The sequence below is a fragment of the Sparus aurata genome, chromosome 22 (assembly GCF_900880675.1).
Source record: "Sparus aurata chromosome 22, fSpaAur1.1, whole genome shotgun sequence".
Taxonomy (NCBI): domain Eukaryota; kingdom Metazoa; phylum Chordata; class Actinopteri; order Spariformes; family Sparidae; genus Sparus; species Sparus aurata.
Genome location: NC_044208.1, coordinates 5118949 through 5144696, shown reverse-complemented (window position 1 = coordinate 5144696; position 25748 = coordinate 5118949). Strand labels below are relative to the sequence as shown.

Below are 25748 nucleotides of genomic sequence, written 5' to 3'. Positions count from 1 at the left end.
TCAGAGAGATTAAAGTTAAAGGAGTATACTCTTTAGGTGCAAGTCCTGAGGTGGCGTTGTTGGTGTTATATTGATTCTCTAGATCTGCCACTCACAGTTCAACTGGTATCGCCACAATCAATCTTGGCATTGTCGGCAGGATGTTCACAATCAGGCACGTTTGTAATTTTATTGTTGGAACTGTAGTTTAGCAAAGCAGAGCTGGTGTATATTGCGGGGCAAGGCTTTTTCTTTTTTCTTTTGGAGGCAAGGCAGTGGCTCGGGCTACGGATTGCCCTCTTCTGGCTACCCACTGAGATGACAGCGGAGGGGCCCCAGGATGACGCAGGAGCCACAGGACCTCCAGGCTCAGGTGGAGCAGCTCCAGGCTGAAAATGATCGCCTACGACGGGATCGGGATGCAGCCCAGGCGGGACCAAGTTCAAGAGGACTGTCTGTGAACTCTGCCACCACCGAGCGTGTTGTGTATCTCCCACGTGAGAGACGATGTCCTGTTTTCAGGGGCAGTCATGGTATTAATATTGATGAGTGGATCGAAGAAGTTCAATTCAGCATGAGGGCTAGACATTTGGGACCCAGCGACCAAGCATGTTTCATATATGATCATTTAGAGAGTGAGGCTCGAGATGAAATAAAATACTGGCCCCGTGCCTAACGAGAAGATCCTGAATGTGTCTTTGCTATCTTGAAAGAATTGTATGGGTGCCCTAAGTCTTATATTTCATTACAGCAAGACTTTTTCTCCAGAAAACAGTTGGCAGGTGAATCACTCCAAGAATTTTCTCATGCGTTGCAATGTTTAATGGCAAAAGTTGTTGCAAGCTCTCCCACTAGAGTTCCTAATTCTGACTTTCTGTTACGTGACCACTTTGTAGAACATGTCAATAACTCTGACCTGCGTAGAGAGTTGAAGAGACTGGTCCGTAATGACTCTGACCGAACCTTGCTGGACATTAGGTCAGAAGCTATTAGGTGGGAACGGGAGGGAGGGCCAGTTAGTAAGGGTAATGGTCACCCTATGTCTGCTTTCTGTGCTACACAGAACACCAGCCTGCAGCCTAAATTTGACTGTTCACAGGTTAGCTCCACTTCTTCACAACTGGCAGCTTTAACAGCTTTAGTACACAAGCAGCAGGAGCAGCTAAACCAGATCACCCAGACACTAGCAGCCATGCAGAAACCTACAGCACCCCAGTCCAGCCGCCTAAATAGTGTTGTCTGCAGACGATGTCAGCGTCCAGGCCATTATGCTAGGGACTGTGAGAATAAGCGTGTTCACCCTCGTCCCCCTTCCAGCGTCAGCGCCTCTCAGGTAGCATCCACTAGCCCCCCACAGATGGAAAACTAGCTCCCCCTAATGTGCAGAGCCAGACATTAGGTGGGGACATGCAAGGCTCAGACCATGGTGTAATTGATGCTGTAGTAAAAGAACGCCTGATTGCTTCCTCTCCCCAGGTAGTCATTAAGTTGGCAGGTGTGAATGTTAAATGTATTCTTGATACAGGGTCCATGGTTTCCACCATCTCAGAGAGCTTCTTCAGACAGAATTTTCAGGATAAGTTAAAGTCCTGTCACTGGTTAGAGCTCAGAGCTGCTAACGGGTTAGAAATTCCATATTTGGGTTATTTGGAACCAGATGTTGAGGTGCTCGGCTGTCTAATCCCCAGACGTGGCGTTTTGGTGGTTAAAGATCCACCTGCACAAGTAACCCCCCCTGAAGTGCCAGGCATCTTGGGTATGAACATTATAAAGGGATGTTACCAGGGGCTCATCCGTCAGTGTGGCCCTGAGCAGTTTGACCTCTCTGCGGTGGTGGAGCCATCCGGGCCCTGGCTGCCAGCTTTTCAGTTCTGTCAGCAAGCAGAGGTTCAGTCTTCTCCTTCACGCTCCTGTTTAGCCAGGTTGAGGGGTAGAAAGCGGGTTTGTATACCTGCAGGCTCCACTAGGATTGTAGCTGCTACCTGTTCTGCTGTGTTTGGTACCCCCAGGTCCATTTTAGTTGAGCCATTGAGTCCTGACTATTGTCTGCCTGCTGGCCTGTTGGTGTCTTCTGCCCTGGTACGTGTTGTTCGAGGCACTGCCTACATACCAGTAGTTAATGTGGGAGTGACTGCAGTTAGCCTTAAGCCCCGCTGTCCCATAGGCCTGTTGGCGTCAGCAGAGGTGGTGAGTCTTCCTCCAGGGCTGAGTGAGGTACAGGGCGAGGAAGGGTGTGTTACTGCAACCATAATGTCTCAGACTGCAGGGGTAAGCTCAGTCCAGAAGGAGATCAGGGACCTTGACCTATCTGTACTCCCTGAGGCAGAGCAGTGCAGGGTTAGAGCATTGTTATTAAAACATGAACCAGTGTTTTCTGCATTTGAAGGTGACCTTGGTTGTACCACTTTAATATGTCATGACATTCCTCTTTTAGACGACACACCTGTGCGGCAGCGGTACCGACGTATCCCTCCTTCTGAGTATGAGGCGGTAAAGGCACACATACATCAGCTTCTAGACACCCAGGTAATTAGGGAGAGCAGTAGCCCCTATGCCTCACCCATCGTTTTGGTGAAGAAGAAAGATGGCAGCCTGCGGCTATGTGTTGATTATCGCCTGCTTAACAAGAAAACAAGGAAGGATGCTTTCCCCCTTCCCCGCATTGAGGAATCTTTGGATGCGTTGTCTGGAGCCAAGTGGTTTTCCACAATGGATCTTGCTAGTGGTTATAACCAGGTACCTGTGACCGAGAAAGACAAGTTAATATGTTCTACATGCCAAGGAAGGCAACACATGGGCACTAGCATCTTCACTCAAAAACTCAAACCTTTCATAGATTTTCCTTCTGCTATTGCTCTGGAATTTACAGTACTGAAGTCTTCCAAGGAAGGCAACACACGGGCACTAGCATCTTCACTCAAAGACTCAAAACTTTCATAGATTTTCCTTCTGCTATTGCTCTGGAATTTACAGTACTGAAGTCTTCAAGCTCTTTTATCGCTTTTGAATGTGTCGTGCCGCAAACCTTGCCATTCAGTAAGGAGGTGCATGAAGGCGTGCACCTGCGAAGAAAGGGCACCCGCAAGTTTCCGTAGTGTAGTGGTCATCACATTCGCCCAACACGCGAAAGGTCCCCGGTTTGAAACCGGGCGGAAACACAACTCTTGGCGTATTACTGGTGAGTGTCAAAATCGAACCCATGTTAGGCAAACAGAAAACCCTACAATGAGTAGCAATGGGAACACCATGACAAGTCCTGGTCCTTCTTGTTAACAGGGAGGGTTATTTGTTAGGCACAAGAACATACATGGTGATGTCGTTTTACAGTTTGGCTCAATCATCAGTAGCTGGTAGAAAAGACAACTCTCCCCGTCGGGGAATCGAACCCCGGTCTTCCGCGTGACAGGCGGAGATACTGTCCACTATACTAACGAGGACCTATTCTGCTTGGGAGCGGGATGCTCGGCCCGTTTCAGCGGTTACTGAGAAGATGCCGAGATTTACCGGGAAGCGCTTCCGATGAAGTGACAGTGACGCATTTTTGCTAATGTTCAGCTGATGTTTTGCTCCCAATTGAGGTCCTGTTGGCCAGGAAGCGAAGGGACAGAACAGTAGGACAGCAGTAGAACTCACCATGGTCATTGGCCCGGAGCAAGTCGTTAGCGGCTTGGTAAGCTTGAGCTTTGTAGTTGGGGATCTGTCTGAAACCTGTCCATAAGGAGGCTGACTCGTTAGTGCGGAGCTGCTGTTGACGACTCTCAGAGTACAGTCGTTTACACCTCTCCAGCAGCAAAGATCCTCCACAGGAAGGCAACATACGGACACTAGCGTCTCCACTCAAAGACTCAAAACACTGGACAAAACACACACACAAAAACCCTCCCAATGCAGCCACTGCGTCCTTAATATTGTAGGAGACACTACTTTGATAAATATTTGATAATTAATCACTGGTGATTAATTTACACTCTTTTACAGGGCACCACCTCCGATATTTGAATTCTAAACTAATCTCGGAGGTAATTAGTTAAGATATCAGCTGTCCAAGTTTGGTAGACAGATAAATCATCAATCTCAAATGAATCTTGTTTAATTTCAGTGTCTATTTGTTCCTATTCTGAAGCAGTGAATTCTTTCCACGATCCCATCGATTTCCTACTTCAAATTAGACGTGCACAGACAACGACATAAGATTAAATATGTTTATTAACTAAATAAATGCAGATTAAATGACATGATGTAAATTCAAACTGGTAACAAATTAACAGAAAGTGTGAAGACGGGAATTAATTTATTGACTGGATGGATTCAGACAATGGTGGATTTTGACATGAAACCGTTAATTCGCGACTACGGGATTAAATTTCTAACGGAATTATACGGGAGATGTTTTGGATTCATGATATATATATATTCGAAGCTTTCACAAACACCAACTCTGATTTCATTCACATGTGACTCTTGTCGTGTGTGGAGTTCTTAGCCTACTTTGGTTTGAAGAGGGGAGATGATCCAGAATCCGGACTCTCTGGGTCAGTTTAGATGCAGAAGCCGCGTCCGTCCAGCCGCAGGATGATGGCGAGGCAACCCCTGGTGACGTAGTGTTACCGGCACAGCGGGGATTCCGTCTGAGCTCTTTGCGGCCTGTCGGCTTCCGTACCGCTGGAATTTGATGCCGTCTCGGGCCGAACTCCCTCTGCCCAGCGAAGTGTCTCGCTTGAGATCGCTGCAGGTGGTTCTGCTGTGGATATGTTCTTCACGGCTTCTTGAACAGTTTAACTGCACCGACTTCGTGATGGCTTATGGAGTTATCAGAGTCTCGATAGAATTGGTGATTACGGAGCTCCGAATATATATTGAATTGACTTCTTGCGTAAAAATAACTGGGAGAGAAATGCCGGCCGGACAATCCTTCTCTGTTACTAAATACAAGGAAACAAAAATGGTTTCTTTGGCTTTAAGTACGATACTCTAACAATGAGCAAAATATCACAAAAATAAAAGAATCAATTTCGTTCTTGCTCGAATTTCACAGAAAAAAATCTTTTCAGAATAAAAGAGCTTCACCGGGAGAGGTATCTCGCAAGTGGCTCAAATCTCTGGAGATTACTAAGTCTCAGAGCTTCAAAAATCTGGCAAAGTACGGAAATTAACTTGAAAAATAAGAAGTTGCGCGTACTAAAAATTAAAGTAAGTACGAAAGTGGCAATCGAAAGCAAGCGAAGAATGCGAAGAAGTTTTTTCAGGAGAAGAGAAGAGTTTTTCAGGAGAAGCGAGTGAGCAGCGGGATACATGGGCTTTTAATGTTTTAACCGGGGGCGGAACTGAGGGCGGACTCGGGCGGCCTGGTCACGTTGTTTCCTCCGACGACGTCATAGCTCATGTTACCGATTTCTCACTTGTTGAATCAAACTAATGATTTGATAAAGTTTTAAATCGCAACTGACTATGTGCTGAAATCCACCATGGTCTCACATTAACAATTGTTATGGAAATATAAAAGAACACAATTGAAGTTGCCTAATAGGCAAAAGACAAATTGTTGGTTAAAATACAACACAAATACAAGCACATAATCATTAAAGGCACTAATGGCTCAAGAATATCTCATACATTGACAGTTTATACTTCCCAGACATGTATCAGATTAAAAGAAATCGTCTAAATACTTAGAAATAGATGATAAAATAGAACATTCCATTAGTATTGGCCTTTGAAATTATACCAAAACTTACCAGGAGGTGGTACTCTAGCTCCACCAAAATATTGACATTAACCCTGTGATTCTTAACATAAGTTTTCTTTAACCAACACAAATGAGAGACAGAGCATGTTTGAGGTCTCATTTAGCTAGTTAAAGGTAAACTGTCAAAAAGAAAATTAGTTTGTAACCTAATGTTTTTTGTATTACAGAAGAAATCAAGGCTTTTGGTTTCTTTAAAATGAATGTGGAGACACCCTGCCGGGTTTGAGTGTCGTAACTTATGGGATGACATCTTTATAGTACATGCCAGATGTAAGCCTTTCCTTTGGTGACAAGCAAGTTGTAACAAAGGGTAAACCTGATGTTCTCCAGTGATTGAATTGGCACTGAATGTAAACAGTCCGTGAAACAGTAGACAGGCGCTGATGTAACCCAGGTATTGATTAAGTCCTTTCTGAGCCTGATTGTCCATAGGTTTGTTATGAGAGGCTCTAATAAGGCCAGAGTGTGAGAGAGAGGGCAATAAAAGGGTCAGAACTCTCTCTAGGCGGGGGAAGGAACAGAATCAGGAGGTTATCTGGTGATTCCACATGAGAACTCAGCAGACTGTCCTTTCTCGCAGGCGAAAAATGCATATAGCTGGATCACATGCTGTTTTTGTCAACAGCATAGTGTCAAAGAAAAGGGGGGCAAAGGAAGTACAGTATCCAAGCTACCACAATATGGCAGGGAGTAGGTGAGAGGTGAGATGGACACTGACATGCCATTCACACCTCCTGTGGTGAGAGAAACAGAGGACGATGGCTGGTTCCTACATATTCCCCCACTTCGATCCAATGACTGCGGCAATCAGGAACTTGGATCGATGAAGTTGGACCGTCCATTGTCGAGGTCTCTGGGTGGCACACTGCAATGATCAGAGTTGGTGTTTGTTTCTAACCTGTGCCTAGGGCTAATCTTTTGGCAAAACTATGTACAGTGAAGCGGAATAGTATGTAAAATCCTAGCTCCTTTCATTAGGAGGTACTAATCTTTTTCTCGATCGCGGGTTCGAAGTTAGAACACGGCAGAGTCAGTGATAACCTCTATGACTGCGGGAGACAACTCGGAGTAGCGTCCGCTGCTCTCACTGACGTCGTCAGGCAAATCGAGTCCGGTACCTGGGTAGTTTGGAGCTGCTCTTCCGAGTCTAGCTATTCTACTCAAGCCTCTCGTGCATTTATTGAGTTTGCACTGCAGAGCTTTGGTGCGTTTAAGATAGAAAAACGCAAGGCCGAAGGTCAATAGGTATCCTAGTGCTACGACGAACGCTAGGACAGTGTCGGGTGTTGACCAGGCGTAGTGAATAGGTTGAGTGGGATTGTTGTCCCGAGTGGCTATTTCCTTAAGCACGTCCTTGACCGGTGTTAAGTCGATGGTCTGAGTACCCTCGTACTGTATCTGCGTGAGTGTGTTTGGGTTTAACTCAAGGGTGTGTTTGCTGAAAAACTCAGACACTTCGATTTCGCTTTCATACTGATTTGGGTCCAAATAGTAGAGAGCTACATTTTCAATATGTAGGATAGCGCCCTCTGGTACGCTAATCCAAAGAGTTGTGTCAGGAAGACTTATGCGAGTGGCGGTGTCATGTTGATCGTATGTCAAAGTGGCGGTTTTTGCGGGGGTGTTGACCAACCAGCGGCCTCCCACAATCTCAGCCTGAGTCTGACTGACTTGTGACCGGGGTGTGACTTGAGTAGGGCAACGGGAACCCTCTTGCATGGCTTTCAGCCCGCAAATTCCGTCCGTGTTGTCCCGTATAAAAGGCTTACTAGGACACAAATAGTGGATATCTTTGGTGAGGGTGCACATTTGTATGTTTGGTGCCAAATACAGATCGGGATTGTTGTCGTGGTAGGCGACAAGCGACGGAGTCTGCACTTTAACGTGGACGTCACCTTGCCAGAACCCAACATTTATTACGTCTTTGAGTCGGTAAATGTTCTCTGTGGCGATTATTGGTAGGTTTATGATAAAACCTATTTCCCTTTCTTCTGGGTCTACGAATATGGGGACCGCACTACCCAGCGTATAGGCTAGGTGGGCTTGAACGGGTGTGACCACGTCTCTGGTGGTGGTGGACAGAATGTCCTGCACTAAAGACAATGGGATGAGGTATGGAGGGATTTTACCCATGGCCAAACTGTCAACTGAAGATCCAATGTCACGCAACATATCATTCATCAACATGCTGACCAGTTGTGTGTGGGCATAGTCTACCGTTACTACCGAAAGGAGAGAGTTTACGGCGCGGAGTGTCTTGTTAAGGGCTTCGCTGTGGGAATTAACCACCAGAATGGTGCCCTTAACTGACTGTCCTATCGTCTGTAGCTCTTTTTGTTGCTGGTTAATTTGCTTCCTGATCTCCGGTATTTCGGTTTGTATCTCGCTGATATGACGCCTCACGGTAGATAGGCTAATTGCATTGACCATAGAGAATCCTAGGTTAAAAATGGTTCCGACGACAGACGCTGCAGTCAGGAGCCCTGCAATGAAGCGTTTAGGCCTGCGTTGGATTCCACTTAGCTCTGATCGTGTGACAGTGAATTTCTGCAGTTGCTGCAGCATGTGAGCTATGTCTGCCTCGGCGTGCTCCACTACCTCCCTGTTCCACTTTAGGCCGGCCCAACCGGTAAGTGCCGATGTGGTTGGTACGTGTTTACGACATACCTCCCGGGGATTCAATCTTACAAACACTCTCTGTGTGTGCAGACGGCAGTTGGTAATTAACAGTCCGGCCTGTTCCCTGAGGACGATTCCCGAGTTTGGTCGTGGCTCGACTATCTCTGGAAGCGCCGCGGTTATTACCGAACCGAGGGTCAGAAGGGAAAGCAGCAGCATCATCCTGATGAGGAGAACGTACATGATTAGGGACACCATCCAATTACAGTACACTTTAGATCAGGGAGTTTATTGCATTAGATCAACCCCCACTTTGAACCAAATTACTTGAATAATTTGAACAACTGTATTTTAATTGAGCAGTTTGAGTCCCTAGTTTAATTTGTGAAGTCTAAATTTTTAGAGTAGCTTTTTGGAAATGATACAGCAGTGAATTTTACTGAAACTTGTTTTCTTTTTTCTTTTTGTTTTGTTTTTCCTACCTACTCACGATTTGGCACCTTAGGTGCTTTTACAGGGTTTTATCTTTAGTTTATGACTTAACAGAGACATTGGAGTCCCCGTCAATTCCCATGGGGGTTTTGTGTGGCTTAATCTGGTTACGGTGGACCCATTTAAGCGTTGTCTCTTTCTTGCCTTTGCTAACCTTGATTTGGTACACAACGGGTGAGAGTTTTTCGGTGATCACGTAAGGACCTGTCCAGTGTGGTAGAAGCTTGCGGGCAAGTCTTCCAGCACTCTGGTTGTCTTTCCTCGTCAGGGGAGCAAAGATGTAATACCACACCTTGTCCCCCACTTGGAGTTCGTCATAGGATGCTTTTTGGTCATAGTAGGCTTTGCGTCCTTCTGCATTTTTCTCCAGATGTTTCTGGGCAAAAGCAAAGGTTGCTTTGAGGTGTTTATTTAGATCGGACATATACTGGTGAGTGGTATATGCCGTGGCGATGTTAGCGTCGCCTGGCTTGTAGAGCAAATGCAATGGGAGTGTCATCTGTCTACCGGTCATCATCTCAAAGGGAGGGAATCCCGTTGACTTGTGTGAGGTGGCTCTGATAGCCATCAGGACTAGAGGTAGTTTAACGTCCCAGTCTTTTTGGTTGGATGCCACATACTTTCTTAGTATGCTGACAACCGTTCGGTTTGCCCGTTCTACTTGGCCGGAGGATTGCGGGGGGTAGCTGATGTGTAGGTCAGCTTTTACACCTAGAAGTTGCCACAGTTGCTTCATGACCTCAGAGGTGAAATGCGTTACTCTGTCTGAGTCGATGCGGCTTGGCAGGCCGAATCGTGAGAAGATATGGTTCATTAGCAAGTAGGCGGTTGTTTGGGCCGTGTCATTCGGGGCTGGCAGGCCTTCTACCCACTTGGTGAATGCGCAAGTAACTGTTAGGAAGTACTTATTACCTCTGGTTGATTTGGCTAGAGGTCCTACCCAGTCAATTTGGAGATTTGACCAGGGGAAGGAGATACCTCTTCGTTGTAAGGGAGCTCGGTGGAGCGGGTTTGACGGTTGGAACTGGCAGCAAACCAGGCAACCTTTGATGTATTCTGCTACATCTTTTTGCATGTGTGGCCAATAGGCGACTTGTTGGAGTGCCTGGTATGTTGCTTTGACACCTTTATGTCCTGCGCACGGAGAGTCATGGGCATGCATCAACATTACCCCCCTGTGGCTCTGAGGCACCACGAACGCAGGTGAAGTGAGTGTTTCAGAGACATGTACAAGAAGGCCCTTGACGATGTGTAGAGAAGGACGTGCATTGTATAGGTGACGTAAACTTGGAATTGAGTCAAGGTCATCAGATGAGATAACGTTGGTCGAAGGATCAGACAATGAAAGCAAGACGAGGCGAATAGCCGGATCAAGAGCTTGAAGCGTTTGAAGGTCGGAGTCGGTGAAACTGGGAGCAACGGAGATAGCCGTTGATGGTATCGCAGGGGCGGGGACCGGTTTCGGGCCGAGGGGGGTTTCACGGACTGTCGGTTGCGTCGGTATGTCATCCGCAAGAGCGGCTTTTGCCTGAGACCGAGTGACAACGCTAATCATTGGGGCGGGTGGGTGGGTTACAGTTTCAGGGTCGAATTGCCAAAGGGTTCCTTCAAGGGCACCTTGTTTGGCTAACGTGTCTGCCAGATCATTAAGTTCTTTGTCCTGTCCAGGGGAACGAGAGTGTCCCCTAACCTTTTTCCAGTAGATCTGCATGTTGTGCGTGTCTACCAGGTGGTCGCAAGTCATGAACAGTTCTTTGTGTTTAACTGGTTTTCTGTTGGTGGTCATGAAACCATTTTGTTTCCATAAAGGTAGATGGCAAGAGAAACTCAATCGTGCGTAGTTTGAGTCAGTACAGATGACAAGTGTTTGCACTTTGTGCAGCACTGCTGTTTGCACCGTGATCAACACGCCTGCGATTTTGGCGTATTGAGAAGATTGAGAACCAAGATTGAACCTTTGAGGATCAGTTGGTGTGTTGTCGATCCACACTAAGCCTACACCTGCTCGAACCTTAAGTTCATGGTGAAAGGAGCATCCATCCACATAGGCAGTGATCATGTCTTGGCAGACATTTTGATCGAAGTAGTGGTGGGGTGACGGTTCTGTAGGTGTAGGGTCTAGGATCAGAGTGGTATTTGGGGACACGTCGTCGGTGCATCAGTGACATGTTGCAAGTCCCGTGCCAAGGGGTGTTTTGTTGTTTTGTGCGTAGCGCACCTCCATATCAAAACTTTGCAGGGCCATCAACCAAGATGCGACGCGTGCGTTGGTTACCACACCTTCTCTGATACGTTGGCTATTGAGGAAGGTTACCGGCTGGTGATGGGTTTCGACAATTACTTTCTGGCCACCGAGGTAGTTAGAAAAGTGTTTGACAGCCCACACGGTAGCTAACAATGCTTTTTCGCAGTCAGTGTATTTAAGCTCTGGGGCCAGTAATGTTTTGCTGGCATAGGCCACCACGCGTTTATCGTGGTCGTGACGTTGGTACAGGCCTGCACTCATGCAGCCAGTGGAGAATCCAACTTCTAGGTGGAATTCTTTAGTGTAGTCTGGATAGGCTAAGCACGGGGCCGTGCAGAGCTTATCTTTTAGGGCCTGCATTGCCTGTTGATGTTGTTCATCCCAAATGAATGGGACGTCCTTCTTAAGCAACTCTGTGAGTGGCTTGGCAATGTCTGCATAGTTCTCCATTAACTGGCGGGAGTAATTACAAACGCCCAAGAAGCTGCGAAGCTCAGAAATGTTTGTCGGGGCTGTGAGGTTTGTAATACCTTGGACGCGTTCAAGTTGCGGCTCGACGCTGTGGGGTCCGACAAGGAGGCCCACGTAGTTCACTTTGGTTTTACACCATTGGCATTTTGACAACGAGACTTTTGCTCCCGCTGCTGTAAGCTGCGCAAGTACGTGATCTATTTCTTTCAGGTGGGAGTCCAGAGTGGGACTTCGTATCAAGATGTCGTCAACATATATCAGGGTGCCTCGATCAGGAGCGTCGGGACACGCCTTGTTCAAGAAGATGTTGAATTCAGCCGGTGAATTGGAGTAACCGAATGGACACCTGGTGAAGGTGTATTGCCTGTTTGCAAAGGTGAAGGCCAATTTGTGCTGATCTTTAACATGTACTGGCAGAGTCCAGAACCCTGATGCTATGTCCATGGAGGAAAAGTATTTTGCATCCCTGACCTTGGGGAGCTCTTGACCTAACTGGGTCATTGGCCACCTAGAAAGGGGGACTTGTTGATTGAGCTTGCGATAGTCAATAGTCAGCCTCCATTTTCCGTTTGGTTTTAACACCGGCCAGAGGGGTGCTGAGTAGGTGCTATTGCATGGTCGGACAATACCTTTTTCCAATAGGTCATCTATGATTTCCTGTACAGGTTCATAGGATGCCAGTGGGATTTTGTATTGTTGCACGAACGTTGGGGGTGCGTCATGAGGAGTGGGAATGCGCACCGAATGAATGGTGGTTAGACCACAGTCAAGAGAGTCTTTTGCGAACGATGTTTTGTATTTGCGGAGGACACTGCGAAGTTTTTCGCGCTCCTGGTCATTGTTTAAGGCATCTGCTTGGGTTACCACCTGTTCAATTTGGGCCGTGAAAACTGCGTCAAGTGCCTCCTCAGAGTCCAGTTTCGTCTCTAAGGACGTCTGTATGGCGTCTTTTAGTGATGGCTCTGAGGTGGATTCCTGAGAAAACACCGTGTTGATGGTTTGTATAACCATTTCTTCATGGCTGGCAAGATCAACACGACAGATAGCGTCTCTAGTGAGTTGTAAGGAAGGAAATAAGGCAATAGCACTTGACGGTTTCGTGTACACAACACCTCCATCCAAGTGATCGGAAAGTAGAGCGCGAGGCATGGGCCCTATTACCGGGATTCTTAGTTCAAAGTCATGAAACTTGGTGCTGATCATCCAACCCAAGGGCATGGATTTTGGGATCAGTATATGGAGTGGTATTGTTATTCACCAGCAGGTGGGTGGACCTGGAACGCAGGTCCAGCAAAGGGGTCGCTTCAAGAGATAATCCCAGTTTGAAGAACAAAGGGGATGGTTGGAAGAATGCCTGTGAATGGTCGAGACGCTGGCCAGGTTTAATGTTCAAGCGGATGACCAAGTTTGTGGCTTTGGCCGGAATGGTCGTGTGGTGTTCATTAATGGCTTGACAAGCCTCCGGTATAGTTTGCCCTGACCTCATATTCTCCAAGCTAGGAGCAGGGTCTTCGTCCGGGGTTACTATCAGTGACCATAAAAGGTTATTGATCAGGTCCACTTGGACGTCCAGTCTGGCGAGAACATCGCTGCCGACATAGACTTGGTGGGGTAGATCAGGAATGACCAAGAAGAAATGTGTCAAGTTCTTTTTGTTCCATTGCACCTTTAAAGTGCAGACACCCTCGGCAGTCCAAGTTGACTGGGGTACCGGGTCCGAAGGGAAGCGGAAAGATTTCTTTGCAAAGCGAACGTTTGGGTCTTTGCCCGACAATGACTCGTACAGCTCTCGGCTGATGGCTGATTTTTCGGTCCAGAGGGCCAAGACCACATCATCAGTGTGGGTGTCCTCAAGTTTAATGCCACCTATGATCTGTGGACAAAAAGTGTGCGTCGCAGATGAGTCTGCCAAAGAGCACAGGAAGTTGTCTCTTGGAGTTAAAGCTTCTCTTTGGGGCCACATCAATGTTGGCTGACTGTCTTTATTTAGGTCCGGCGCTCTGCTGCCCTCTATTGGTAGTGGTTGGTCCAATAGGGCATCAGAGGTCGAGGCGTTTGTATCAAGCCTATAGCATTGGGCTTTAGTGACCCAAGGAGCGCTGATGGGGAGAGGTTCACGGACCTGTGCCCAGATCTTTAAACGTTTGAAGTCAATGAGCGGCTCGAATCGGTTAAGGAGGTCTTTACCGATGAGAAGAGGGATTGAATCAAAGGGGGACACGTATACAGGATGTACGAGGTTCATTGGTCCAATAGTGAAGTTAATCACTGCCCTAGTTGTCAATGTAGTACCCGTAGGTGAGGAGGGTTGGATCTCAAGCGAACAATGTTGCAGCTTTAAGTCCTGGTTGGCTTGATGTGCTAATGCTCTTAGTTTAGTGAAAAGCCCTGGTGACATCAAGGTCACATCTGCACCTGTGTCAAGGAGTGCTTCATGTTCGAGTTCGTTCTCAAGTATAGTAGAAAGGTAACATTTTTGTGCAACCCCTTTTTCTTTGAGGTCACCCAAGAAGTGGCAGAAAGGTGGTTCCCCTTGAAAGATTGGCGGGCCTTTAGTGGGAGGAGTCTCATTCGCATCTAGTTGAACCACTAAGACTGCACTAGAGGTCGAGTCCGATTGTTTCGGAGAGTCATTCTGGGCCTCTGGACTCGGGTCAGGGGAAAACGTGGCCTCAGGCTCAGTGAGATCAGGACCCCCCTTTTCTTCCACACCCACCTTGGGTTGGTGGAATGAGGTGTCTGGAGGGGGAGAAACTGACTTCTCAGGGGCGGCTAAGCGAGCGACTACTGAGAAAAGGTCGGCTTTCTCCTTCTCTTCCTTACGCACCTGTTCGATCACTCTTTTAATGGCATCTACGTCTTCTTTGTTTAAGTTAGACTGGTTTGGCCTACTGTTGTGATAGGTGTTTTTCCCTGTTTCTTTCCTATCCGATGTGTTTTGGTGTCGCTTTTCACTAAAACCGTGATTTCGAGATTCGCGCTTGTCATTCTCTCTGTTGTTATAACTACGATGACCTTTCCACTGTTTAAAAGGACGCCGTGTATCATGAGAGTCGGAGGAGCGATAATTAAATTCACCTCTTGATTGGTCGTAATTAGCCGATCGGGGCTTTTGTGAATACTTCTGACCCGAATCAGATCGGGTGTATTCTCGCTCAGTTGGAGGTTGGTAAGATTTAGAGGAGGTTGTGGCAGGCTCGCGTGATTCGGCACCGGGAGCTCCCTCCAACTCCAGCGGAGGGGTTTTGGAGGAAACACTCAAGATGTTTGTTTCAGTGGATTTGATTAGAGCTTGTTTTTGTTTATTAAAGCCTTTGGTAGCCATCTCACGTAGTTGTCGGCTATTGAGGGTATCGGGGCATGCCATGACACCAAGATGGTGGCTAGTTGTGGGATGGAGGTTTTGTACGAACAGTGACTTAAGGACGCAGTGGCTGCATTGGGAGGGTTTTTGTGTGTGTGTTTTGTCCAGTGTTTTGAGTCTTTGAGTGGAGACGCTAGTGTCCGTATGTTGCCTTCCTGTGGAGGATCTTTGCTGCTGGAGAGGTGTAAACGACTGTACTCTGAGAGTCGTCAACAGCAGCTCCGCACTAACGAGTCAGCCTCCTTATGGACAGGTTTCAGACAGATCCCCAACTACAAAGCTCAAGCTTTCCAAGCCGCTAACGACTTGCTCCGGGCCAATGACCATGGTGAGTTCTACTGCTGTCCTACTGTTCTGTCCCTTCGCTTCCTGGCCAACAGGACCTCAATTGGGAGCATAACATCAGCTGAACATTAGCAAAAATGCGTCACTGTCACTTCATCGGAAGCGCTTCCCGGTAAATCTCGGCATCTTCTCAGTAACCGCTGAAACGGGCCGAGCAGCCCGCTCACAAGCAGAATCGGTCCTTGTTAGTATAGTGGACAGTATCTTCGCCTGTCAAGCGGAAGACCGGGTTCGATTCCCCGACGGGGAGAGTTGTCTTTTCTACCAGCGACTGATGATTGAGCCAAACTGTAAAACGACATCACCATGTATGTTCTTGTGCCTAACAAATAACCCTCCCTGTTAACAAGAAGCACCAGGACTTGTCAAGGTGTTCCCATTGCTACTCATTGTAGGGTTTCCTGTTTGCCTAACATGGGTTCGATTTTGACACTCACCAGTACTACGCCAGGAGTTGTGTTTCCGCCCGGTTTCGAACCGGGGACCTTTCGCTTGTTAGGCGAACGTGATAACCACTACACTACGGAAACTTGCGGGTGCCCTTTCTTCGCAGGTGCACGTGTTCATGCACCTCCTTACTGAATGGCAAGGTTTGCGGCACGACACATTCAAAAGCGATAAAAGAGCTTGAAGACTTCAGTACTGTAAATTCCAGAGCAATAGCAAAAGGAAAATCTATGAAAGTTTTGAGTCTTTGAGTGAAGATGCTAGTGCCCGTGTGTTGCCTTCCTTGGAAGACTTCAGTACTGTAAATTCCAGAGCAATAGCAGAAGGAAAATCTATGAAAGTTTTGAGTTTTTGAGTGAAGATGCTAGTGCCCATGTGTTGCCTTCCTTGGCATGTAGAACATATTAAGGAAGCAGTGGCTGCATTGGGAGGGTTTTTGTGTGTGTGTTTTGTCCAGTGTTTTGAGTCTTTGAGTGGAGACGCTAGTGTCCGTATGTTGCCTTCCTGTGGAGGATCTTTGCTGCTGGAGAGGTGTAAACGACTGTACTCTGAGAGTCGTCAACAGCAGCTCCGCACTAACGAGTCAGCCTCCTTATGGACAGGTTTCAGACAGATCCCCAACTACAAAGCTCAAGCTTACCAAGCCGCTAACGACTTGCTCCGGGCCAATGACCATGGTGAGTTCTACTGCTGTCCTACTGTTCTGTCCCTTCGCTTCTTGGCCAACAGGACCTCAATTGGGAGCATAACATCAGCTGAACATTAGCAAAAATGCGTCACTGTCACTTCATCGGAAGCGCTTCCCGGTAAATCTCGGCATCTTCTCAGTAACCACTGAAACTGGCCGAGCAGCCCGCTCACAAGCAGAATCGGTCCTCGTTAGTATAGTGGACAGTATCTCCGCCTGTCACGCGGAAGATCGGGGTTCGATTCCCCGACGGGGAGAGTTGTCTTTTCTACCAGCTACTGATGATTGAGCCAAACTGTAAAACGACATCACCATGTATGTTCTTGTGCCTAAAAAATAACCCTCCATGTACAAGAAGCACCAGGACTTGTCAAGGTGTTCCCATTGCTACTCATTGTAGGGTTTTCTGTTTGCCTAACATGGGTTCGATTTTGACACTCACCAGTAATACGCCAAGAGTTGTGTTTCCGCCCGGTTTCGAACCGGGGACCTTTCGCGTGTAAGGCGAACGTGATAACCACTACACTACGGAAACTTGTGGGTGCCCTTTCTTCGCAGTTGCACGCGTTCATGCACCTCCTTACTGAATGGCAAGGTTTGCGGCACGACACATTCAAAAGCGATAAAAGAGCTTGAAGACTTCAGTACTGTAAATTCCAGAGCAATAGCAGAAGGAAAATCTATGAAAGTTTTGAGTCTTTGAGTGAAGATGCTAGTGCCCGTGTGTTGCCTTCCTTGGAAGACTTCAGTACTGTAAATTCCAGAGCAATAGCAGAAGGAAAATCTATGAAAGTTTTGAGTTTTTGAGTGAAGATGCTAGTGCCCATGTGTTGCCTTCCTTGGCATGTAGAACATATTAAGGAAGCAGTGGCTGCATTGGGAGGGTTTTTGTGTGTGTGTTTTGTCCAGTGTTTTGAGTCTTTGAGTGGAGACGCTAGTGTCCGTATGTTGCCTTCCTGTGGAGGATCTTTGCTGCTGGAGAGGTGTAAACGACTGTACTCTGAGAGTCGTCAACAGCAGCTCCGCACTAACGAGTCAGCCTCCTTATGGACAGGTTTCAGACAGATCCCCAACTACAAAGCTCAAGCTTACCAAGCCGCTAACGACTTGCTCCGGGCCAATGACCATGGTGAGTTCTACTGCTGTCCTACTGTTCTGTCCCTTCGCTTCCTGGCCAACAGGACCTCAATTGGGAGCATAACATCAGCTGAACATTAGCAAAAATGCGTCACTGTCACTTCATCGGAAGCGCTTCCCGGTAAATCTCGGCATCTTCTCAGTAACCGCTGAAACGGGCCGAGCAGCCCGCTCACAAGCAGAATCGGTCCTCTTTAGTATAGTGGACAGTATCTCCGCCTGTCACGGAAAGACCGGGGTTCGATTCCCCGACGGGGAGAGTTGTCTTTTCTACCAGCTACTGATGATTGAGCCAAACTGTAAAACGACATCACCATGTATGTTCTTGTGCCTAACAAATAACCCTCCCTGTTAACAAGAAGCACCAGGACTTGTCAAGGTGTTCCCATTGCTACTCATTGTAGGGTTTTCTGTTTGCCTAACATGGGTTCGATTTTGACACTCACCAGTAATACGCCAAGAGTTGTGTTTCCGCCCGGTTTCGAACCGGGGACCTTTCGCGCGAGGACCGCGTATAGTAGTCCTTAACTTCCTTAACTTTCCCCATTCATTCTCTATGGTAGTGCTTATCACTACGGATGTAATATATTTTTGGCCACAACCTGGATTTTGGGGGCGCTGTTTCCCCGTTTAGCGTATGAGTAAGGACACTGACTTCTTCGAGTGACAGACAGCGGTAACAGTAAGGAGGAACAAAAGTGAACAGAAAAACAAGTGAAATAGAAGGATTTTCCCCGCTTTTCGGCATTTTTAATAAATCGATCTTCAGACTCATCGAAAGTAAGTGATGACTCATTTTTTCAAGCAGTAAATTAAGTTTTCTAAGTCATATGTATGAAAACTGTTGTTATAATTGTTGTTTTCAGGTATGTTACGTGTTGTTGTTTACAGTTTACCGAAGCTTACGATCGCTCGTAATGTCAATGTAACGTTATGTTAGCGTCAATCATCATTTTAACATAATGTCACATCTGTCAGTGAGTTCTCTCTTGTTGACACTGATCCTAAATCAGCTTTCTGTCACTTTTTCACCGTGTTTTGTCTTTAAGACTGAGGCCCGTCGTGCAGTCATTATCCAAATCAATTCACTCATTAACTTAGCCACAGTCACCCATTCATTCATTCATTCATTCATTCATTCATTTAGCTACAGTCATATTGATCATATCAAGCTGAGAATGTAACTTACATTTTGAATGGGTAAATACTACAGTATATCTATTTTATAACCTACATGTTAGATGGAGGTTAAATGCTATGATAGAGTGAATAGTTAATTATTATTAATAGGCGTTACAGTGGTAGTATAGTATATATGTAATATATGTACTGTATATATACATAGATAGATGGATGTTACAATTAATAATCAATGTTAACATGAATAACTCTGTTGATACTTTTATTTACCCTATAATATGTATTGTGTTTGCTGTGCACAGGAGACAATGAAGAAGACATTTAGCTTCTTCCCGGGAAAGACATTGGTCTCATTTAGAAAGGGTCCATCAGGCCATCTGCGTCAGGACCCCTCTGATGAGGCCATGAGCATAAAAAAAAATCCTGCACTCCAAGACAAGTCTCCTGCCCAGAGTCCTGACCTTGTGAGGACAAATGGTCTCACAGTGGTCTTTCAGCGGGGAGGGGATATGTCCGACCGACTGGAGGTGAAGGGGGAGTATGTGCTCCAGTTCGGGAAATACAAGGGGAAAACATTCAGGTGGCTCCTTGAAAATGATGTTGGCTACACCATCTACCTCCTAAAAAGGTAGAAGAGGAGGAGAAAGAGGGGGCCTTCAATCCACAGGGACATGGCAAGGACAGCCTGCTGTCATTTCTGGACTACGCCAGGACCTTCCAGGAAATTGAGGACCTCTGGCAGTATCTGTTGTCCAGGAAGCCTGCCCCAACGGTGGCAACAGAGGATGACACCACTGTGGGCTTTGGAGTCAGGGCCAAAGATACCTGGAGGCAAATCTGGGAGAGCCGGGCTGATGGTTATGCTGCCTTCATCTCACGAGTGAAGTGTGTCAAAAACAGCAAGATGTACAACCTGCAGCAGTACATCCTCAAGCAGCAGAGGGCGGAGTCTGGTCCACTGCCTGCAGCCTCCGCAGCCTCCAGTACATCAGCTACCTCCACGTCGAAATCTAGAGCTCTAGGTCAGTTCACAACCATATGCAAATACTGATTTTAGATGAACATTAAATGTGTCTAACACATGTTATTGTTTAATCTCTTAGTGATGGATGAGGACGAGGAGCTGGAGAGAGCGATGCTAAGTCTGTCCCCATCAAAATTTGAGACTGAAACAAGTCGGTGAATCTAGTTTAATTACCAGAAACCTGTAAGTTTGTCTTTAAACTCTTCCTGTACATGATAAAATTTAACAAGTCACCTGTGCTTTCAGGGCCACCAGCAGCAGCAGCCCCCAGAGCCATGGCGGTGTCTCCACCAACAGGTTTCACTTCATCACTGTGGATTCTGTTCTGAGTTCACCTGCCATTATTGTTCTCCCTCTCCCTCTCCTCCGTTATTTTGGCCATGTTCTGGCGTGTTCTGATGCTTGTGTTATTTTGTTCTCCCACTAACATAAGGAATTAACATTTCGTCGATGATGGTAAGTGTTCTCTTTTTTTGCATGCTTTCTTTCGGCCAGTAGTTCTCAAACTGGGGGCGTCGATGACTGGGAGAAATATGGAGTCACTCTGAATGAACATGATTTATGCAGGAAAATAAACAAACAAGAGTTTGCTGACCATTATCTGTCCTATTGATGTTGATTGCGAAAATCTGAACGGGGCATGCCAGAAAAAGTTTGAGAACCACTGCTCTCAGCTGTCATTCAAGGATTTGGCATGTGAAATACTGCAGTGGTTAACATGCTACATCTTTGATTGACAGGTGATATTCTTACCGTATATTGATATTGTCTCTGTGCTTTACCTGTTTTGCTCATTCATTTTCAAATTCTTAAAAGCATTGTTTATTCATTTTCAAAAAAAGAGCGATTCATAAATGGATGAAAACTTTTAGTCTGTACTAATAGTTATCTACAGAGACAACAGGTAAAGACATATTGTGAAGCATAAATAAATCACACACTCTTCTTACAGCTCGCAGGACGAAGCAAACAGCAACAGCTACCATTCACAGACCTGCAGAGCCTGATGTCCCCCCTGTGACTGTCGCTTCTATCAAAGGTTATTATTTCTGTGTATTTCTTTATTCCGTCTTATTTTTTAACCATCCTGTGTTTTAACAATATAATAATAATACTAATTATCATAATAATACATTTTATTTATACAGCGCTTTTACAGCTCTCAAAGTCGCTTTACATAAAACCAAATACAGAGGAAAAATACATAAGTGCTGAGTGCAAAGAGGAAGAAAGAGAAATAAATTAAAAGTACATAAAGGATAAACTAACAATGTGGAAAATATAAAATATAAATTGTATTTTGATCTCAAAGCCACAGTGAAGGCCCCGCTGCCAGTCCCTCCTCAGCTGCTCGCCATCGCCCCACAGCTTGGACAAGGAGAGCCCGAGCCCAACGTGTTGAGACAAAGTATGACATTTAAACTTAAGTCCTCTTATACTTCCAGTGTGTCTCACATAAATATGACTTCAGTTTTGACTGTGTTATACTGTATACAGTGCTCATATGTTTAGCAATGCCATGTAAAGATTCTATCTGGTGTCTGTTAAAGTTTTTCTCATCTTTTGGTGCAACATGTTTTTCAAAGCCCACAGAGAGCCAGTCGCCTCCCACAGTTTGTCCTCAGAGTCTGTGATCACGGAAGCCCCGTCTCCTCCTGAAGGTAAATGTTTTATGTTCTTAAATGTTATGAAAATTAATATCTCAAGCTCATGTTCATTTTTCAGTGTTTATATCTCACTTTTCCTTGCTGTTTGTATCTCACCATCCTAGATTCATCATCACATCCAGAAGCACAGGAAGACACAGGTATGAATTTCTGTGCCGCTGTTTTAACCATAGCAGCCATTTGCAAAGAGCTCTTAACCTTTTTCTTGTTGTGTACACTGTATACTGTAGTGCTTTGTGTGTTTTACAGCTCTGCCACATCCAGCGCCTCCTGTCGGGCAGCCAGCTGCCTCCATCCCGAGCTATGATCAGGATGTTGCCCGGTGGAACTGCTCCCATCAGCAGAAAATCTGGATGAAGACTGAGATGGAGGGTTTGGGTCTGTGGCCAGGGTCACGTCCAGTACGTCACCCCATGAACATGCTGTCCCTGTGGCGTCATCCACCTCAGCCTGAGCTCATCGACTCAATCTCAGAGCTCCCCTCACCAAAGTACTTTCAGCTTCATCCATTTTTTATATGGAAGCCGGAGCACACGATCATGGAGAGGATGAAAAATAACTACATCCTGCCATGTCTTCATGGTTGTCCCAACCCCCAGGTAGCTTCTTCAGGCGTGGGAAGGCCAAGAGTAATTATTGGCACCGGTGGCCAGTACTATATCTTGGCCTCACGTCTCACCTGCAAGGCATGCAAGAGGTACTGGCACGCTGACAAGCCCCAGTGGCTGGAGAAGCTACCGAAGAGGTTCACAAACATCGTGCCAGCCTTCCTCACACACAAAAAAGCCATCTGCAAGTCAGTGATGGATGAGCTGAGGCGCAGTGGCAGATCACCGGAGGACATGTCCAAGCAGCTGACAGAAGCACTCCATCTGAAGTATGAGAGAGCTCACCTGGCCTACCTGGATAGTGTGCAGAACATCAGGGATGCTGAGGCAGGTGTCTACGGACAGAGCACCATCACTGGGCTCCTCAGACAGACAGACACTCCTGCTCCGTTCGGTGGGTATGCCGATGCTGATGGCTGGTGTGGAGTGTCTATTTCTGCACACTATCTTGTCAACTGCCTGGTCCATGAGTACCAGAGGCAGGAGCACCTCCTCACTCTGCTGCTACAGGGGACCTTTGGACGGGCACTGAGGTCAGATCACACCCGCAAAGTGGCAAGGAAGGTGGTTCTGTCATCTGGCACCATGTCCTCCTATGCTGTCATGAATGAGAGCTGGATGATCCTGAGCTGGATGATGCTGCAGTCAGAGTGTGATCGTTCCCTTCACCCTATGTATGAGGGTCTGGCTCACCGGTACACTTTGGCTGGAGAGGAGAAGGCGAGCTACCAGTGGGTGGACAGGTATGAAGCTAGACTTGTTTTACATAACATAGTTTATTAAATTTTCGTAGTTTATAGACTAAATAAATGACAAAAAAGGCAAATAGATAGAAGACAAACAGCTAATTATTTTACTGTAAATACAATAAGTCTAATTTAGCAAATGTATGTATTAGATAAGGTAATCTTAAGCTCTAATGAAGTTACTTTTTAATGTTTTAGGGACTGCTGTGCTGCCTTCAAGGTGCTGTATCCTGGGGCTCAGGAGCACATCGTATGGGACAGCTGGAAGACCACAGAGGCTCTTGTTACAGAGGCCACTTCTGGAAAGCTGGCTAACAACAGCGCATCTAGGACAAAGTTTAACAAAGACATTACCATCAAGTTAGACTTGTTTCATTGTATGCGGCGCTTGACCAGGGAGTGTGTCTCAGAGCATCATCCTCTGTACAGCTCTTTCTGTCAGTTCCTCTCTGCAGCATTCGTTGTCGTGGACCAGAGCGACCTCCAGAACCTCAAGGATGCCTACACCTTCTGTAGAATCCTACCTGCGAATCCCACCAAGCAGCACATCAGAGAGCACTGTCGGACAAAGGTGCCACAACCAAGAGAACTGCTGCAGAGGGTTGAAGATGTCCTCTGTCACTTCCACCTGGCGAAGGACGCCAATGATGTGCTGCTCTTCAAGCCCTCCATGTTGAAAGTGTGGAGAATCCAGCGCATCCACATCCTGAGAGGCTGCCTGAGCGACTCTGAGGTGGAGGAGGGCATCCTGTACAGGTATGGTGGCACCTTGCAGCTGAACTACACCAAGGGCGAGAGAGCTGCTGTACCTGTATGTGGAGCCAGGCTGTCGTCCTGTTGTCTTGAACTGGGATAAGGACAAGACACAGCCCAACTCCTCAGCTGCTGACACCATGGAGCTGCAGCAGCACCATGCCCAGGATCAACCTCATCCCTGCCCTGCTGCTGTAGTGGGCACAGACCCTCAGGTAATCCAGGTGAATCACTCACTCTCAGTAACTGACTGACTGACCGATCTACTGTTTTAATCACTATATTTGATGCTTTATCTTAGGAGACCAGGGACACTGTCCAGGATGATCCGGTTGTGGCAGCACCGATCCTGTCTTCCCGGCAGTGTGCTGAAGCAGTCCCGCAGTTCCAGCTGCCCTTCATTCCAGCATCTGCAACAGCCAAAGCAGAGCCTCCTCTGGAAGCAGGTAACTTAAAGTACCCACCTACACCTTCCTTAATACAGACCTCATAGCTAAAAGCAGGCTTTGACACTGTGGTTGGAATTAATATCATGAAAAACATTGTAATCTGTTGTCCATTGACAGTAATTATTGAGCTAATGAGTGCAAAACGTAAAACCTATAATAAACAGTATAATAAATGTGTTTTTTCTGTTTGTTTTTTTCAGGCCTGACAGACGCTGCACCGCTGCCTATGTCCTCTTCTCCTCGGGCCACCCGCACCGGACCCATCAAGACAGGAGGTCTTATACAGGTCCTGGACCACAGCCGGTGGACTCCACCCATGAAAGCCACCATCGACGGGCTCCTGATTAAGCACCATGGCACCAAGGATCTTTTGAAGCGGGTGGATGCAGAATATGCTGCCATGGTACAGACAGCCTGCACTGATCCCAACAGCCTCCTTCATCCAACCACATGTCAGCATATCTCCAGATATGTCAAACATGTGGCCAAATTAAAAAATACAAACTCCTCTCTCAACACAAGTGTGGAGAAGGTTCATGAAACGCAGCTGCTGTGGCAGAGTTTGACTACAGGCAGCCAGACGGTGAGTGTCCCTGTCACAACCCTGCCTCCTGCATCTTTTAACCCTCCATCTGTGGCTTCCCCCAAAGAGGAGTCAATGAGTCGGGCCTCTGTGGAGAACATTGTGAAGGAGATCCTGGACAAACAACAGCAACAACAACAACAACAGCAGCAGAAAAAGACCAGGAACTGTTTAGCCTGTGGTCAGCCAAAATCACGCTACCAAGGCGATGGCTCCTCAGTTCATTTCTTTTATCAGACTCCAGCAGTCAAATACTTTTACTGCTCCACCAAGGTCTTTAAGACCTATGAGGACGAAGGCCTCCAAAACCCCAGGATGTCTTTTGCAGACTTTGCGGCATCTCCATTTTTTGAGCGGGAGCTGGAGGCTGCCAGACAGAGGGGAGCGGAGTGGAAGAAGGTGGCAGAGGGGAGGGCAAAGAGGAAGTCAGCAGAGCACCTGCCAACAGGTCGTCTGTGCAGGACCTGTCACCTGCCATTAAAGCAGGGGCCTGACAGCCCTCATATTCACACCTGTTTCCCCAATGTGCCAGGGAAATACATCTACTGCCCTGCAAAAGTTTTCTCCCTGTACAAGGCACAGGGCATGGTCAAGGAGATGACCTGGGTGGAGTTTCAGCGAACAGACTTTTATGAAGCTGAAAAGGCCAGATGGATTGCAGAGAAGAGGAAGTGAACCTTCTGTCCCAAAACCCACCATCCAACCATCACTGATGAAGGCAGCCACACTGTACACTTGTTTTATATTGTATATATGTTAATAGATACACAAGTTACTGTATATTCTGTATATTGTATTTACTGTTCATTTGTTTTTTAAATGATCTTTTTGTACATATTTTGTCTGTTCATTTATTCATAATTCAGTTGTGTTTTTCAATTAAATATCTTGACAACATTACTGTGTCCATCTTTAAGTGATTAGATTAGTAACAGTGATAGAAAAAAAGATCAAATATTTATATATTCATACATTTAGCTGTACGCTTATACATCACTACAATAAAACATTGTTGCGCCTTACTATAGGCCCATCATAAGTAAAACTGTGACGTTATATTTTAAAAATAATATCTTACTGGCGTAACTAAGAGAGCCAGCTGGTTTCTTTATTATTAGTTTTGATATGAAGAACATTTTGTTATTTTTTGCATGAAATGTGCTACAGATGAACAAGCTTCTCTGGTCGGTGATGGCCCGGTGCATAGGATGGCTGGCATTGTCATTAATTGCCAGCAGTTGGTTC

At 46.5% G+C, this 25748-nt stretch overlaps 2 protein-coding genes, 1 long non-coding RNA gene and 6 other non-coding genes across 9 annotated transcripts; 6 read left to right on the top strand and 3 right to left on the bottom strand.

Moving 5' to 3' along the window:
• The first annotated feature begins 3064 nt into the window (after positions 1-3064).
• On the top strand, positions 3065-3137 carry trnav-aac (transfer RNA valine (anticodon AAC)). Its single transcript has one exon. It is a non-coding gene; the product is annotated as a tRNA-Val (tRNA).
• A 207-nt stretch (positions 3138-3344) lies between these two features.
• On the bottom strand, positions 3345-3416 carry trnad-guc (transfer RNA aspartic acid (anticodon GUC)). The gene has a single exon. It is a non-coding gene; the product is annotated as a tRNA-Asp (tRNA).
• Positions 3417-15440: 12024 nt separating this feature from the next.
• Positions 15441-15511, top strand: trnad-guc (transfer RNA aspartic acid (anticodon GUC)). The gene has a single exon. It is a non-coding gene; the product is annotated as a tRNA-Asp (tRNA).
• A 207-nt stretch (positions 15512-15718) lies between these two features.
• Positions 15719-15791, bottom strand: trnav-aac (transfer RNA valine (anticodon AAC)). The gene has a single exon. It is a non-coding gene; the product is annotated as a tRNA-Val (tRNA).
• Positions 15792-16581: 790 nt separating this feature from the next.
• On the top strand, positions 16582-16653 carry trnad-guc (transfer RNA aspartic acid (anticodon GUC)). Its single transcript has one exon. It is a non-coding gene; the product is annotated as a tRNA-Asp (tRNA).
• A 205-nt stretch (positions 16654-16858) lies between these two features.
• On the bottom strand, positions 16859-16931 carry trnav-uac (transfer RNA valine (anticodon UAC)). Its single transcript has one exon. It is a non-coding gene; the product is annotated as a tRNA-Val (tRNA).
• A 2604-nt stretch (positions 16932-19535) lies between these two features.
• On the top strand, positions 19536-19977 carry LOC115574583 (uncharacterized). Its single transcript, XR_003982514.1, has 3 exons — positions 19536-19695; positions 19777-19848; positions 19944-19977. It is a non-coding gene; the product is annotated as an uncharacterized LOC115574583 (long non-coding RNA).
• A 1293-nt stretch (positions 19978-21270) lies between these two features.
• LOC115574577 (uncharacterized) lies at positions 21271-23574 on the top strand. The gene is made up of 4 exons (XM_030406202.1): positions 21271-21358; positions 21469-21504; positions 21614-22715; positions 22917-23574. The coding sequence occupies exons 1-4, from the start codon at positions 21271-21273 to the stop codon at positions 23572-23574; spliced, it is 1884 nt and encodes a 627-aa protein (XP_030262062.1).
• Positions 23551-25400, top strand: LOC115573722 (uncharacterized). The gene is made up of 3 exons (XM_030404636.1): positions 23551-23686; positions 23773-23917; positions 24121-25400. Exons 1-3 carry the CDS (start codon positions 23612-23614, stop codon positions 25176-25178), a joined length of 1278 nt encoding a protein of 425 aa, XP_030260496.1. The 5' UTR covers positions 23551-23611; the 3' UTR covers positions 25179-25400.
• Positions 25401-25748: the final 348 nt, after the last annotated feature.